A 17636-nucleotide genomic window follows, 5' to 3' on the forward strand; every position below is an offset into this window, starting at 1 on the left:
GGTCCTCACCAACTCTCGGTTAAAACACAAAATGAATTCTCTTACCTTTAGACTCTAAATTGGTAGTTAATTTCTTTTCATTTTCATGCCTGAAAAATAAAGAAATAGCCTAAGTCCTGAAAAAATGTGACGAACACAGTGATATTTTTACAATGAGCACATCAGCAAAGAAGCATGTGTGGTGCACTGAAGGGCCAGGCATTTTATGCGTGTTCCCCAAGTCTTTTCTTTTTTTTAAAAGATTTTATTTATTCGTTTGAGACAGAGAGATACAGAGAGAGAGAGAGAGAGAGAGAGAGAGACAGAGCACGAACAGGAGGAGCGGCAGAAGGAGAGGGAGAAGCAGACTCCCCGCTGAGCTGGGAGCCTGACGTGGGGTTGGGATCATGACCTGAGCCGAAGGCAGACACTTAACCATCTGAGCCACCCAGGCGAGCCCCCCCATGCCCCCCACGCCCCCGTACTCCCCAAATCTTTAATTTTTTGTTATGTTAATCACCATACATTAGTTTTTTATTGTTATGTTAATCACCATACATTACATCATTAGTTTTTGATGTAGTGTTCCATGATTCATTGTTTGTGCATAACACCCAGTGCTCCACGCAGAATGTGCCCTCTTTAATACCCACCACCAGGCTAACCCATCCCCCCACCCTCCTCCCCTCTAGAACCCTCAGTTTGTTTTTCAGAGTCCATCGTCTCTCAAGGTTCATCTCCCCCTCCGACTTACTCCCCTTCATTCTTCCCCTCCTGCTATCTTCTTCTTTTTCTTTTTTCTTAACATATGTTGCGTTATTTGTTTCAGAAGTACAGATCTGTGATTCAACAGTCTTGTACAATTCACAGCGCTCACCATAGCACATACCCTACCCAAAGTCTATCACCCAGCCACCCCATCCCTCCCACCCCCCACCACTCCAGCAACCCTCAGTTTGTTTCCTGAGATTAAGAATTCCTCATATCAGTGAGGTCATATGATACATGTCTTTCTCTGATTGGCTTATTTCACTCAGCATAACACCCTCCAGTTCCATCCACATTGTTGCAAATGGCAGGATCTCATTCCTTTTGATGGCTGCATAATATTCCATTGTGTATATATACCACTTCTTCTTTATCCATTCATCTGTCGATGGACATCTTGGCTCTTTCCACAGTTTGGCTATTGTGGACATTGCTGCTATAAACATTGGGATGCATGTACCCCTTCGAATTCCTACATTTGTATCTTTGGGGTAAATACCCAGTAGTGCAATTGCTGGATCGTATGGTAGCTCTATTTTCAACTGTTTGAGGAACCTCCATACTGTTTTCCAGAGGGGTTGCACCAGCTTGCATTCCCACCAACAGTGTAGGAGGGTTCCCCTTTCTCCACATCCCTGCCAACATCTGTCGTTTCCTGACTTGTTAATTTTAGCCATTCTGACTGGTGTGAGGTGGTATCTCATTGAGGTTTTGATTTGGATTTCCCTGATGCCGAGCGATGTTGAGCACTTTTTCATGTGTCCGTTGGCCATTTGGATGTCTTCTTTCGTACTCCCCAAATCTTAATAGCAAGAAGAAAATGTAAGGACTGCGGCAGCCAGAGGTATTTGCTGATGCTTTGGTGGGTGGGTCCCTATTGTGACAGAATCAAAGGGTCCCTGAGTATATTCCCTGCTTGCTCTGCAGAGACCAGGTCAGACTGCTCCCCGTGGGTGCCGCCCGCAGTGCTGAACAACGAGCACATGGTCAGTGAGGCAGAGCACTGACCTCCTGTCAACAGCCCTCTCAAAAACACGAACGGGCAAAGCTTTGGCACTTTGAGACAAGCTACAAGTAAAATACTTGAAGTAGAGAATCCAGGAGGGAACACAAGAAGCTGCTGAGGAAGTTAAGACTCATCTCTGTCAAGCCAGTGATGGTAATCCTTAACAGCTTAACAAGGGAGTTCAGGATAAACTCTCAGCATGCTTAAATGAATATACGAAGGCATGGTAGAGAAAAACACAAGTATCCTGGACACCGATGTGTAGGCTTCTGGGTATCCCATGCACAAAATGCTAGCATCTAGGCATCTCATACCTAGCAATGTGCTCTTGCCAAGGTATTCGCTGGCATTCACATTTACAGATTATTTCATTAAAATAGATTCCGTCCAGCCTTTTAGATGAGTAGAATGAAGAAAAGACAGACGCCAACGTGCACAGTTCCTGCTCTGGCCGGGATCCTGGTCCTTTTGACACAGGAAACCCTGTGAACTCATCTTCTCCCTCCCTATGGCTAACATATGGCTTAAAACCTGCTGTTTGCCATAGCTGCTGTAATTTATGGGTTTGTTGTTTTTTTTTTCCTGTAAAATAAGCTCCACTCAGGTATCATTTTTCTAGGCTCAATATCTGTCAATGCTTCCTTTAAACTTGGTGCCTGTTTCATGCTCTGCCACAACCACCTAGCAGCCTGCAGCTATTTTCCCAAGCAGAGGGGGCAGCCCCACGGCCACCTGAGAGGGCCTGGTGCTCACCAGCAGCCACGGAGGCAGCAGGGACCCACATGGGTCCATCTGACATGAAGTCCTAGTTGCACCCCCAACACACACACACACACACACACACACACACTAAATGCAACTACTGGGTTGTCTGTCTACTGTTTACCTAGTTCCCATTTCATGAGGACACTGGTCCAGATGCCAGGGGCAGAGGCGGATTGTGACAATGCTGGTGGGGTAGAGAGCAGTAATTTTCCAGCTGTAATCCAAGTAATGAGAGCTGCAGGGGGAATGGGCAAGAGCGCCAAGGGCTGGGAGAACTGCGAGCACAGGGTGGGTGATGGGTGGCTGCAGGATCCCTGAGAAGGCAGGACACCTCCTGGATTCTGCACTGAAAGCTGGAGCAGACCTCACAGGCCGGGATGGAGGAGGAGAATGTGGTGGGATGTGGTAGCCGGTGAGCGCAGGCCAGATCCCGATGGCCCCGGCCACTTCTCTGAGCTCCAGAAACATGGCCAGTGCTCACATGCTAGCTCTACTTGGCTGTCTCCAAAGTGCCTTGTGGTCAACATGCCCATCCACGACCAAATTCACAATCTCTCCAGTGTGGTTCCCTTCCCCTGCCAGGCCAGGCCCCTCCTGTCTCAGCCAACGGCACCTGGACCCTCTGCTCCCTCCCCAACCCTTTCCACTCCTGTGCCCTCCTGTGTCCTCCTGCACCCAATCAGACCCTAGGTCCCGCCAATGTACTTCCCAGTACTTCCTGAAGTCCTCGCTCTTCCCTCTGCACTGCTGCTACCAGCCAGCTACACCAGCATCTCTTGCCTGGAATTTGTAACAGCCCCTAGCTGGTGATACCACAAACACCATGTCCCCTATTCTCCATTTTCCACTCGGAAGCAAGAGTGAACTTGTCGAAACACAAACCTAATCACTGCACTTCCTCGCTAAAGCCCCTCGATGCCTTCCCATTGTTTCTTGGCAAAAAACTCTAAATCCTGAACAGCACCTCCAAGGCTGATCCCCAGATTTGGCTGGCTCCTTCTGCTACAGCCTCCCCATCCCTCCCATCCCCCACCGCCACCACTGAGTCCTCATCCCAGCTGCTGTTTCACATGCATCTGTGTAACTAACACATGTGTAATCACTCCCCCTCTAGAGTGTGAGCTCTGTGAGCGACCATACCTGTTTTGGCTCACCTGGGTGACCCAGTGCTTTGCAAGGGTGCTCAGGGATTATGTACGGAATAAAAAGAGTAGGGCCCTGCTTAAAGACACCTGACCAATATTTGCTGACACAGTATTTGATTTGCAGGTTTTCTACTTATGGGACTTCAGAATCAGGTTGTTCACGTTTCTTACTAGAAATGTGCAAAAATTATGTTGCAGAACTAAATGTGTGTAGTTCACCCACTGAGAAAAGTGGATAATGCTTCCAGGTGTTTCTTACTCTATCCCCATATCTTTGGGGCAATTATTTTTCCCTGTGGGAAACCCACCCCAAAGTTGATTTGAATCACACACACAGTTCTTCGGGTCAACAGTTCTTTCGAAGCTGCACCTAATGTGTAAAGCTCAGATGAGGCCAGTGGGCATGATGGGAGAACTTTCCCTAGAAAACTGGACATAGCCAACTTGTTTAGCTACTATAACAAATAAGAGAAAAAAATTTTTTCACTTCGGAAAGCATAAGAAATGGAAGAGTTAGTCTTATAGGCCATGAGATAGGGTCACTACAGTCCATCACATGTGCTTGGAATCTGACTGCTTCATCTTCCCCGAGAGCATGCAAGGAACATTTCCATCTTATCAAGCTCAGGTTGGCAGAGGTTTGCTGTGAAGAACCAGAGAGCAAATGGCTTGGGCGTTGTGGGCCATATCGTCTCAGTCACAACTGCTCACTTCTGTGGTTGTGGCATGACAACAGCCATGGTCGGCATGTAAATTGGTAGATGAGGCTGTATTACAATTCAACCTCACTGACAGGCACTAAAATTTGAATTTCATAGGACTTTCACGCAACATTAGTCTTCTTTGGATTTCCCCCAACCACTTAAAAATGTAAAGACCACTCTTAGCCTGCTGGCTGTACAGGATCATGCACTGGCCAGGCCCGGACTTGGCCTTGGGGCCACAGTGCACCAAGCCTGTTGCATGGGTGATGCGTGCCATACTTGCAGCCCACTGAAGGGCCTGCCTTTCCCCTGCATGGTCTTTCATGGGTAACTCTTGGAATCCAAAATAGCAGACTTGACTTTTTTCCCTAGAAGTTGACTTTAGACTTTACTTCTACATTCTGCAGAATTTCCCAGTAGTTTGGCAATTTCTCCCCTTACCTATACAGTGAAAACCATGTACCCATGAAGGGCATCCTCAATTGTTTACCTGTTGCCGTATTGGCTTTATCACATAGCTTCCCTCTGTCTGTCCATCACATTGTCTTATTTTATGAGGCATTTCAGTAATTGTTTATCAATTCCCCTGCCATTGATAAACCAGATTAGGACAACTCTGTGCTCATCCTTGCTGAACTTAAGAACTTAAGGCTGGCCAGGGTCTTACCAGGTTCTAGTCTAAGAGCAGCATCTGACACCTACGTATGCAACCATGGCGACACAGAGTGTTAAAGAAATAGCTGAAATTATGTGTGTCAAATGTTCATTTTATAGAAGCAAAAGGCTAACATAGCTAGAAACAGTTACTTAGTCAACACAGTCAACATCAACACAGATAGATGACAAGACCTATTGTAAACATGAAGTTTTGCTTTGTGGAACCAACAAGTAGAGACAAAAATGAGATGTAGAAAACCTATGAGTTTCTAGGAAATCTATTATGAAATTATAGCAGAGCGTTTATGGATTATCAATCCAGCGCTTTCACCGTCTGGGTAGTGGGGCCCAGAGAGGCTGAGTGAGGGATGTGTCCCAAGACTCACAGAACCAGCAGATGGAGGGGCAGAAGTGGGACAGAGCTCCTCCCGGTGCACTGACACTTCCCAAAGGCACACGTTACAAACACCTGTCCCCAGAGGAACAGGTGAGAAGTGGGCACACAGCAGGGTGGGGAGAACCTAGGTTGGGACAGCTGGTCCCTGTCCCAGTGCGGGACTGCTGATGGGAGACAGCGTCAACTCTGGGGCCAGACAGCCTCTACCCCGCCGTGCTCAACTCCGTTCCCTGTGAGGCCCTGGGCAAGTTCCCTACTTCTCTGAGCATCCATTTTCTGCCTTCCTTGCAGTGTCCTGGTAAGCTTCGAGACAATCGTGCTCAACAGCCTGGTACAGCAGGCCTCGGGGAGTGGCCCTGCCACAGGGTCGAAGCTTTCAGGTGAACAAGGGCATGTGCTTGGTTTAGTGATGTGCAGTCATGGGGTCTAAGGAGAGGTGACAGGTCCTCTGGCACAGTGACCAAGAAAGGGAAAGTCTGGGGACAGACTGAAAGGAAACAGTCCTGAGATACATGAAGTCTCCTCCTCGAGGAGCCTGGTGGGGTGAGAGGCCTGGGGGAAGAGACTGCCTCTGGCGGGCCTGGCACACGCAGGTGGGCTGAGCATCTCATCTGCAATGGGTTGTTCATTTGTTGGCTCACTCACTCGTTCACTCTCTCATAAATCCCATACAGGTGACACTACACATCTGCTCTGTGCTGGGGCTGCAGCACAAACAAGACATAATTGATTCTGCCTGGGCCTCTCATGCTCCAGTGGGGAGACAGACACCAAAATAAGAACTGTGACACAAGCCAAAGAAGGCAACTGTGGGGTGGGCTGAGAATTGATGGCAACAGAATTAGGGGGCAACATCCAGGCCCCCAACATGTGCCAAGACCCCACAAGCCCTTGTCAAATTCAGGGCCAGGAGCCAGACATCCTTTCCCCAACAGACAGGATGGCAGTCAGGCAAGGACCCCAGGAAGGCACTCTGTGCACACCCATGTGCTCCCTGGAAGCCAAATGCAGAGTGTGCGAGCAGAGCACATGCAGTCAAAGTTGACTGCAAGAGTCTCCCTTGGGAAACGTGCATGTGCCCCCGGCCTTCCCTCTTCCACACCCTCGTGCAGAGACCTTCGGGGAGTGCATGATTCCCTGCGGCTGGGGTATGTGATGCTGCCCAGAGGTGAGGGCATCTAAGACAAATGCTTGAGTGAACGGTGGAGCTGTATACAGATGTTCACTCACTCAGCAAGTCCAGTGGTTATTGAGCACTGGTGACCGAGAAAAGCCCCCCATGCCCCAGTGAGGAGCTCACAGTGGGGGCAAGGTACCTGCAATTTGCTACCACCCCTATGCTACAGATGATGCTAGAAATAGCCATGGGGCCACAGGACGGGTGTATGACCAGATGCTCTTAGGAAACTTTTAGAAGATTAATAATTAAGCCTTGACAGTCTAGTAGGCATCAGCCAGGTCAAAGAGTGGGGGCAGAAGCATTCTGGCAAAAGAGCAGGACTAGAAGCTGGGGCACATGACCCAGCAGGTTGTATGAGGGCATGACATGAGGCTGTCCAATGGGCATAGGGATATGCGGGAACAGGCTGGGGGCCACTGCAGACGAAAGGACACGCAGTGCTTGAGTGGGGGTGTGGGCAATGGGAACCCTTGAGGGTTCAGCAGCAGATGTACAACAGTCAGGCTAGGGTGTCAGACACTCAATTCTTGGCCCTGTAGGAGGAGGAATCTGGAAAACAGTCAGACCTGGGGGATGTCCTAATATTAGTAACACAATGACTCTCAATCTCATGGTCAATATCATTGTTTTAAAGGAAAAAAAGTGTCCACAGCCTGTTAACAAACTACCCAAGTTATCATGACTTCGAGGTCATGTTAGTGGAGTCTGGCAATGAGACTCTTAGGATCCTGCTGAGGGCAGGGTCTATGGTGTTGGGGACAATGAGGAGGGGCTCCTAGTGGGAAGGGCCCTTCCAGTTCTAGGCTCTTACTCTAAGACTGAAAATAACTATCTAATGAGAAGATGTGGTCTCTAAACTCTGAATTCTAATTTTTAATGATTTGATTGCTAGCTATAATCAGTGTTAAAATGTCTCAAATAGCATCTTCAGCTAGAATTTTCCTCAGAAGAGACAAATATTTCTGAAAAATAGAAGGCATAAAATAATTCAGAAAGGAAAAAAAAAAGCCCACAAGTATGCCAACAAATCTCTGTAAATACTAATTTTAAGTTTTAAGAGCAGACTGAAGGCCAACATAGTTTTAATTTGACAAAGTCCGAGCGCCCCCTGATGGTTAGCCAGGCACCCTGCAGCAAATGCCATTTTTTTTTAGCTGCCTGGGGTCAACTTGTTAACTCAGCTAGTCAAGCAAGTGACTGTTCTTCCATGCTCTGTGTAGAAAAAATAAAGTATGTGGGTTTGTGAGGAGAAACATGTAGGATATTTAGGCAGCTGCTTATTCAATAGCATTTAAGGAGAATGCAGATTTGTTTAGCCAGAGACGGAGAATGGGGGCTTTAATAGAACCTAAAGGACTTTCAGGAAAACTCCATTTTTATTTCACTGGTACTGATTCCTTGTGATCTTTGTATTATCCCAAGGGAAAATGGCACAGTGACCAGGCAAGAAGAGAGATACCATGGTCCCCACCAGAGCATCAGCTGCAGCTTGGCGCCCTCCACTGGCCACGCCTGTGGCTGCAGGGTGGGCACAGAATGCCACCCACAGCGGCCCTGCCAGGGTGCCGTCCCTGGGTGACTTCTGCTACCTTTCCCCCAGGCAATTATGCTGCAAGCACACATCCTTTTCTTTCCCTAAAATGTTATCTCGATCCAGCCGGTAAACTGAAGTTACATGGCAGGCTGTTAAAATATACTCCATTGAATAAATGGATCCCGGAGCATGAAAACCGCTTCCTGGGGAAGGTAAAGCGAGACAATGTTTGCGGAGGAGAGGAAGCTCTGGCATGCACCCCTGAACAAAAGAGAACAAGTGGTCTTTACTCGGAGAACGGCTTCCTATTAGGACTCACTCCTTCGTACATTATGCCTTTCATCCCCACTCAACCACAAAATGATTTTGCTGAAGCAAATACAATGGTAGAAAAAGATTTACACTGAAAGAATCTTTAATAATAAACTGTTGCCGATCTGCCTACTTGCCCGTGATTTATAATACAATAAACATCGGATTCTATTACGGCTCATGCACTGAAGCTGCTGCTCTGAAAAACGGAATATGAAAGCACCCGGATCCCACCACCATCACAATGAAATGAGCATGTATAAATGTGCTAAGAGTATCTCTTTGCATCTTTTATAGCTTGTGTGTATTAATCTGTAACGCTTATTAAGAAAGTCATTGCTATGCAAAGCAGCACCCAATCCCTTTCTCTGGCTTTTCAACAGAGTGCACTGTTTAGCCAATAGGACGGACCCTCTGGCCCTCATTCTGCATTCATCACAGGCAACATTTGCACAATGTATCTCTCAAAGGCGGCTGAAAAGAAGGCCTTAATACTCATGTAAACAACTGCAAACCAATTACTTAATGAATCAGGCCCACACATAATGAGGTGCAGACAAAGAGCTATAAATGCATTTTTGCACCCAAGCCGCTGCTTTAAAGTAAAATCCCTCAGCTGTAGTTTGGGCTTAACTAGCACATCATAATTATTGTCTCTAGGACATCAGAGGAAGCCCCCCCTTTTTTTTAAGGTCCAGCGGGGTCTTTTTTTTTTTTTTTTTGAGGTTGCTCATCAGCTCACTGACAAAATAGAGCAAAGAAGAATTTTTAAAAGTGCTGCAGCAGCACTGCACTGTTATGTTTATTCTGAAGTACTGGGTTTCGAGACCACTTGTAAAAGCAATAAAGCACAAGGAGTGACTGCAGTAAGTGGGATCCTTAAATGTAAGCCTCTAAGAAATTTCAGTGAATCCAGGAGCAAACAGCAAACCCAGAGCTCTCCAAAGCCCAGGGTGCTGTACTGACAACACCAAACCCAGCACAGGAACCACGCCGTGACAAACAGCATGCCAAACCCAAACACTCAACGCCCAGGCCTTTTCATCACTGGATTATTATCAAGGGTCTAGAACCAAAGGTTCCTTGAAGACCTTTTTTTTTTTCCTTCTTAAAGGGCGTGATGAGATGACTTGTAATTTATTTAGAAAATTAATTTCATGCAGGAACGATAGGTCCTTGACTCAGAATGAAGGGGGAAGACAGTGTGAATTTACTTTAGTGAAATACAGACACAAGCCTGAGGAAATGTTCTTGGGGCCCAGCTGCTTTCTAAATGTATTTTAAAACTGCCTCAAGCATGTATACCTATAAAGACAAGTTAAAGAAGAATTGAGCTTTTTCGTGCCCCTAAGATATAATGGAAAAGAGCACTTTTATCAATCTTTAACAACTACAGCATGTGTTATTGAGCCAAATGATACAGGAAGCCCCGAAACTACCTGTAGAATTCACTACCTTTAAAGTATTAAATTTAAATTTAAAGTATTAAATTCACTACCCTTAGAAGACCCAGAACTTGAATTTACAGTATAATCCAAAAAATATTAACACTTTAGCACTCTTCCTGTCCCATGATTCATTTCCTCCCACTTCCTTCAAAAACATGGATGAAAACCCAGGTATTACAGATGCTAATTTCTGAGAACTATGTGAGTGATTTTCTAAAATTGAACTTGTCAGGCAGGTTTCTAAATGCAACAATCTAATTTTAGAAAATCAATCTCATTTTAAGATATTCCGAATCCTAAAAATATTACAATGTTTTTCAAAATAGAAGTGAAAGAAAGTAGGATCTTTTTTTCTTGCATTTTAAAAATACTAGATTTCTGGATCAAATCACTTTGTCTTATGGGACACCATATGTGACATTAGAAATGTAAAGTTTCTGTTTTAAAATTTTATCAGGGTAAGAAGCTCATTCACAAGTAATGCAATCATCTAAAGGACATTGCTTTAATAAGAACTGTTATCACAAAAGGAAATTTGTGCGGTTTTAAGCAACACGCAGCCCGAAGCCAAAACGGTAGGTATCTCCTCAGACAACTGCTTCTATTCCCACTGATAAATTCTTTTTGACCCAACGCCACTGCACGGTCAGTATTTCATGTCGATGACAAATCCAGCACACAACTCACCAACTCGCTTATTGTTGCCTGGAAAACTTACGAGAAGGGCTACAGTTTCCACAGATGTGAAAGGATAAATTTTGTTCTTTCTGGACAATAAGCAGGGAAGTTACAGGAAAGGAAAGGGTAACCCAGCCCAAAGGCTTGGTGAAAAAGAGGAATACGAAAACAAATCCCCCAGCAATTGCCAGTATATATGTCAGCCGCCTCAGGAAGAAGAAACAGGCCACTTTATTTCTTTTAAGGCCCGATGTTTTCTCTCTGCCCTTTTCCGACACCCTCCATTGTGTGGTCTCTAAGCAGCCCTACCGCGAGCAGCTGTAGACGCTAATTTGTGGTTCACTGAGGTGTCAATTGAGTCTTAAACCAACGAAACAACAGCTGCAAAACAATGCTTGGCTCTGGTGCAAATATTTTCAAAGGTAGACTGAAGTTTCAACTGTTATTTCAGATCAACAGAAACCCAAACCGTAACCTTCCCTCGAGTCACACAACAAAATAATACGCAGCCAGAGTTTCATTCATTACGAAGTGACATTTCTCATCTTGTCGCCGCTGTCCAGAAAGGCTTTCACGACTTTACCTTGACAAAGGACTTCCTTCGCTCGATGAAAAACTAGCCTCCAAAGCGATTTTGTTAGCTGTCTTTGTCTTGAATGTCCCGCTGCCAATGTTCAGACCTGTGAGAAGCACAAACGTGGAGCGTGAGTGCTGGCCGCCACGCAGCGAAGAAACGCACTGAATGGCGCAGCAGCCGCACGACAACTTTGGTGGAACAAACGTTGACGGGGGAAGACGCTGTTCAAGCCGCAGAAGGCAAGGGAGCTTCTGAGGCAAGGAACAACATGTTGGCAGAAAGCTGAAAGGAAGTGTGTGTGTGTGTGTGTGTGTGTGTGTGTGTGTGTGTGTGTGTGTGTGTGTGGCGGGGGGGGCTCTGTGTGTGTGTTCCTGAGACACACAGAAGCCACAAAAAGTAAAAATCACTCCAAGAGCTCTATTTTAAATGACCAAGACACACGTGCACATGTATGGTCTCTCCCCTGGCACTAAGCACTAATAATCCACCTTGTTGTAACACGTGGACCCCGGCAGTGAGAGGTCACCAAAATGATGGGTGCTGGGAACCAGGTCTCAGAAATCACTGACACCCCAGGGTGATAGTTACCTCTCTGCCAAATCCTCTTTTTTCCATCTTGTGAAGGAGAATGAACCGCCATTGAAAGCCATCAAGGCCACTCTTTAACCAGCCTGACAAGGTTGATGGGGAAAGATGCACAATCTACCTCTTCCCTGGAGAGGGGGAACCAGACTGTCCCCACAGGGCAGGCCTGACCCCCACCTCCTGGGCACCCTTGGATGTGTCGGCTACCAGTCTGATTCCAAACTGGTGGTCACTGGTGTCACAGTTGGAGAGTGCACAGGCATCGCTGGGAAAGGCACTGGCTGAGTTTCTGACCTGTAACCTGCTCGCCTCACAGAACATCCACAGCGAAGTGATGCTCTTAACAAGGTACCCACATTTGCCCGAAGAGAGTCCCCACATGCTTAACACGACAAGGTCTTTTCAGACGTGAAAATGAAGGCACAAGGTTGAAGTGGCTTGTCTTAGTGACAGGTCCAGAGACACAGCCTAAGACATCTGACACAAAAAGTAACTGAAATCTGCACTTCTTCCACAATTAGATGTAGGGGGGGCTCCCGAGTTCAGGATACTCACCCCTCCCACTACCTGTAACAAGCCTGTTAGGTCTAACACAGGTACATGGCTTCCATTTCCCTCTGCCCTCCCAGCTCACTTCCTGCTTTTCTTTGGAGCTCAGAGAAGTCCCTGGGATTAGAGTGGGCGTGAACGTGAAAAACTGTAACCAACTGTAAAATAAATCCTAGAAGCAGCATCTAACTACAGTGTCAGCCAGGACCATGAGAAGGGCTTCTGTGATCCCAGTGTTAGAAGATCTGGAATTTTGCAAAGCACATAGCGTCATTTTGAGGGTAGAGCGAGGAGACTGAATGAGGGGTGCCTGACAATACAACCTATCACTTCACTTATGAATAATTAATCAACAAATATATTAGTTAGTACTATATTAACAGTACCAAGCCATTTGATATACAGCCAAGGGACTATAACTTATGTCGACTTTATTAATCCTTTGGGCCTGTCCAATGAACTATCGCAAATATACTTAGCACAAACAGACTTATGGAATCACCTTCCAAACGTGTGTGTCTGCTGACGGGCTCTACTGCTCTGAGAGAGGCCTCTCTCTCTTGGGACCCCATTTGTAAAATGAGGGGTTAGATAAATACTTTCTAAGATCCCTCGGGACTCTAATTCTGTGACTCAAATGTGAAGAAGGCGATGAAAAGCCCAGTTGAGGGCTCACAAGTGCTGTATCTTTCCAAAGTGCTGAAGACCTCCACCGGGGCAGAGGCCCTGCTTTCTACAGCAACAGACTGCAAGGTCTCATGTTTGCGGAGATGAGATCACCACCACCACCGCTCTCCAAACACTTTTCTCTAACAGGCGCTATGCTGGGCATTTAACCTGCAGTGACTCACTGAATCCTCAAAACAACCAAAATAACTGAGCTTTGCAGCAACTGATTCTAACACTAATATTATCTAGGAAATAGCTCTCCAAAGACAGACAGTGAATACTGATATACTGTAAGTACGTCCCTCAAAAAAAAGGTCTCATGAGATGACTGGGAAATCTGGGTATGGACTGGGAATTATGTGATTTAAAAAAAAAGTCACTATTCCAGTAGGTGAAATTATGACATGGTGGTTTATGTAAAAATAAGAAAGTAATTAAAGCATATGTCGACGCATTTACTTTCACAAAGGGAGCCAAGGTGACTCATACTAAAAAAAAAGGTGTAACAAGAGAAAGACCACTGAAAACAATAAAAATACAGTAACAGAATGTATGAAAACAAAGAAAATTACAGTTCCAACAAAAATTCTAGGTTGAAGGAACTATATTTAAGCTTAAAATTTAGCTTTACTGTGATTTAGAGTATTTTCATTTAAAGAACACAAGTCCCCCGACATTCTAGGGAGGGAAGGTAGCCTGGCATGATACTCCCATTGATGATTAAGGAACTGGGAGATGTAGAGAAGGGAAGGAATTTGGGGTGTTTCCAGTGGTACTTAGTGACAGGTTACTATCACGACATACCAGGTAGAATCCGAGGGTTCTGTTTGGGCCGTTGCCATGCTGGGGGCCAGCACATACCCAGGAGGGAAGACTTCCAAACTGTTGTTCATTAAGAACTGAAAAAGTACTGGTTTAGTCTGACCTGGTGACAGCTTGTTACAGAGCGATCTCCAGAAACCTTCAAAGGATGACCGCCCTTGCCTGAACACAGCACCGGCTGCCCCCCTAAGTCCCCTGGACACTGGCTTTGAGTGCTGAATATGCTCTGCTTACCTGACAGTTGTAACACAGAAACATCCATCTTTTGGAATCTGTCATCACTGTGATTTATATTATCCTGAAGGGTAGACTGCTTCAGCAACTGGTAGGCTTTTGTTTCTACAGATTTAAAAAAAGACACAGATAACTGGATATCCACATGCAAAAGAATAAATTTGGACCCTTGCCTTACACCACACAAAAATCAATTCGAAATGGTTTACAGACTTAAACACAAGACCTAAGACTATTAAATCCCTGGAAGAAAACATAGCAGAAAAGTTTCAGGACATTGGACTTGGCAATGATTTCTTGGATGATACTAGTAACCTAGTTGACAAAATTAAAAATAGACAAATAGGACTCTAACAAACTTACAAACTGTTGCATGTCAAAGGAAAAAATGAATAGAGTGAAAAGGCAACCTACAGAATGGGAGAAAATGATTAAAATAACATATTTGACTAACGGTTAATATCCAGAATATATAAGGAACTTCTACAACTTGACACCATCACTACCACCATCAACAACAACAAATGACCCAGTGAAAAGGTGGGGAAAGAGCTTGAACAGACCTTTCTCCAAAGAAGACATACAAATGGTCAATAAACACAAGCAAAGATGCTCAAAATCACTAATCATTAGGGAAATGGAAATGAAAATCACAATGAGATAATCACATCCGACCCTCAGAATGGCTACTATCAAAAGAACAGAAAATAACAAGTGTTGGAAAAGATGCAGAAAAGTTGGAACCCTGTGCACTACAGGTGGGAGTGTAGAATGGTGCCACCATTCTGGAAAATACTATAGAGGTTCCTCAACAAGTTACATATAGAACTGCCACATGATCCAGCAATCCTACTTCTGAGTATATATCCAAAAGAATTGAAAGCAGGGTCTTGAAGAGATATTGGCACACCCATGTTCACTGCAGCATTATTCACAATAGCCAAGAAATAGAAGGAACCCAAATGTCCACCAACAGATGATAAACAAAATGCAGCATAGATATAGAGCTGAATATTAAGCTGCCTTTAAAAAGAAGGAAATCCCGACAACATGCTACAACATAGATGAACCTTGAGGACATGATGCTGTGAAATAAGCAGTCACAAAAGAACAAATACTATATGATTCTGCTCATATGAAGTATTGAAAGTAGTCAAAATGAACGAAACATAAAGTGGAAAGGTGGTCACTAAGGGCAGGGGGAAGGGGAAGGAGGAAATCAGTGTTTAGTGGGTATAGTAGTTCAGTTCTGCAAGATGACAAAGTTTCAGAGAGCTGTTGCACAATAATGTGAATGTACTGAACACTACTGAACTGTACACTTAACTTGGTTAAGATGGTAAATTTAATGTTATGTATTTTTTATCACAGTTAAAAAAAAAAGTAGAGTGACCAGACATCCCAATTTGTCCATGACGATGCAGGTTTATGCCTGTTGTCCCAGTATAACTATGAATAGAATTCCCTTTTGTTACCAAATGTTTCCTTGTTTGGATAGTGACTTATCTGGTCACCCAGACCAAATGCAGTGTGGTGGCACAGTCTGGCTACTGACTAAAGAAAAAAAAAACCTGTAAAAAACATTAAAACACTGACTGGATAGTTGATGATACTGACAAATTATTATTAATTGTTTCATTTGTGGAAAAAAGGCACAGAAATACAGAATATTCTTTTTTTTAAGATTTTATTTATTTATTTGAGAGACAGAGTGAGAGAGAGCATGAGAAAGCGGGGTGAGGGGGTGAGGGGCAGAGGGAGAAGCAGACTCCCCACTAACGAGGAAGCCCAATGTGGGGCTCACTCCTGGGACTCTGGGATCATGATGTGAGCCGAAGGCAGATGCTTAACCGACTGAGCCACCCAGGCGCCCCAATACAGAATATTATACGACCCAGAGAAGTTTCTTAAATTCTTCCTATAATGTTAACACTTTCAAACGCATGCAAATTATTTTTTGAACGTCACTTTTTAGAAATTCTGAAAACAAACAAAAAACAATTTAGTTGAACCCAGGTTTCAAGACTCGAAGACAAGTTGTAGGAGTTTATCTTCATGAAGTGGCCAAATCCCAGCCATTATTTTGAGTGGGGTTGTGGGTAAGGCTCCACATCCTAGTAAAATGGTTTCTCTCTTCTCTGGGCCTTGCAGAAGCCACTAGAGGAACGAATCCAAGAGACAGCACTGATTGCTTTGGTCTCCCAGTCCCTCCAGGGCACTCCTGGCTCTAGAGGGCAGTGAGGGCTGAGGAAAGGCTGGGTGAGGGCAGGAGGGCCAGGAAGACCAGCTGCCACAGGATGTGCGCAGAGGCCCGAAGCTGAGAAAATTAAACCTAGGCTTATTGTAGGGACAGAGCAAAGCCAGGTGCCCCAGAGGGATCAGCAGGAGCATGGACCTGACACCCAGGTCCATAGGACAGGGGGCCCTGTGGGGCTTTTAATCATGTCTGCCACGAGTTAATGTGGGAAGACTATTGAGAACAGCGACAAATAAAAACCACATAAAGGACCGGAGTGACACAACCTTCCCTATCACCTCAAGTCTCCAGGATACCTGAATGAAACCAATAGCACAGACATAACAAAACAGGATCCACAGCTGTATCTTCAACGTGGCCACAAAAATAAAAGGATTCCTGCTGTCAGCACCAGGGGCTGCATTCCTGCGTTTGCTGGCTCCCATTTAAGAACTTAACCATGAGCCCCTTATTACTGGATTAAAACTACCATCACACTGAAGAATAAGAATATAACTTCTCTGGTCCTACTAAGAATCAATCAAGATAAAAATAAGTATTGAAAATGAGCATCGTATTTTGGAATGCTAAATGATACATAATTAAAATATGTACAAAATATGTACAGATCAAGGACTCTTTACTCTGAAAATAATAAATTCTAAGGCAACATTTTTAAACACTGTTGGATTGTGAAATCAGTTTGGTGCATTGGAACAAGATTTGTGAAAAATTTAATACAGAAAACACCAGATGCAGTGCATGCAGAATGGGAAAGTACTGTTGTGTGTCCTGTGTGTATGTGTGTGTATGTGTGCGCGCACGCATGCATGCTGGCCTGGGACAGAAAGTATTTTTTGCTGTAGATTAGTCTCATTGTCCTAGGGTGGCTCCAATAGGAAGGCATCATAATATTCTCCAATTAATCCTAATGTCCATTATTACTTCAGACTTGTTGTAAGGTTATTTGGGGAGAGGGGAGATATTAACAAAATCAAAGACAGAGCAGAGCCTCTGGATTCTAAGTAGGTAAAACATCACTGTAAAGGAGGGGGAAATGTACTGTTTTGTTTTTATTTTATAAAAACTTTCCAGCTTTTAAGATCTAAGTCCAGAGCATAATGACCCTATGCTATTTCTGCATTCAATTACACTTAATTGGTCAAGGAAGAGATAGTGAAGACAGACATTTAACAACAACAAAACACAGAGGCTCCTGGCAGCTGGAGGCTGGGATTGGGGTTCCTCTCGTCTATTATCTTAAGGTAAATCATTTCACTCCAGTGGGCTGGCTTTCCTGCTTCTCAGAGACAAGAAAGACATGTGCCTTTTATTTTCAGGATAGGGTTTTTCTGAAAAATGGCAAGCTAGTAGTTGAAAGGTAATTTCAG

At 44.7% G+C, this 17636-nt stretch overlaps 1 protein-coding gene and 1 long non-coding RNA gene across 2 annotated transcripts in view; one reads left to right on the plus strand and one right to left on the minus strand.

Annotated features, from left to right (window-relative positions):
- The window catches only part of KIZ (kizuna centrosomal protein), a 125560-nt gene that overhangs the window by 2438 nt on the left and 105486 nt on the right, over positions 1–17636 (minus strand). Inside the window, exons 11-13 of the mRNA XM_027622818.2 lie at positions 14010–14114; positions 11157–11253; positions 46–89 (exon numbers count right to left, since the gene is read on the minus strand). Coding sequence (XP_027478619.1) covers positions 46–89; positions 11157–11253; positions 14010–14114 — 246 coding nt within the window. The remainder of the gene's footprint in view (positions 1–45; positions 90–11156; positions 11254–14009; positions 14115–17636) is intronic.
- Positions 1478–9570, plus strand: LOC113937893. Its single transcript, XR_003524752.1, has 3 exons — positions 1478–1906; positions 5713–5801; positions 8024–9570. It is a non-coding gene; the product is annotated as an uncharacterized LOC113937893 (long non-coding RNA).

This window comes from Zalophus californianus, chromosome 8, assembly GCF_009762305.2.
Source record: "Zalophus californianus isolate mZalCal1 chromosome 8, mZalCal1.pri.v2, whole genome shotgun sequence".
NCBI lineage: Eukaryota > Metazoa > Chordata > Mammalia > Carnivora > Otariidae > Zalophus > Zalophus californianus.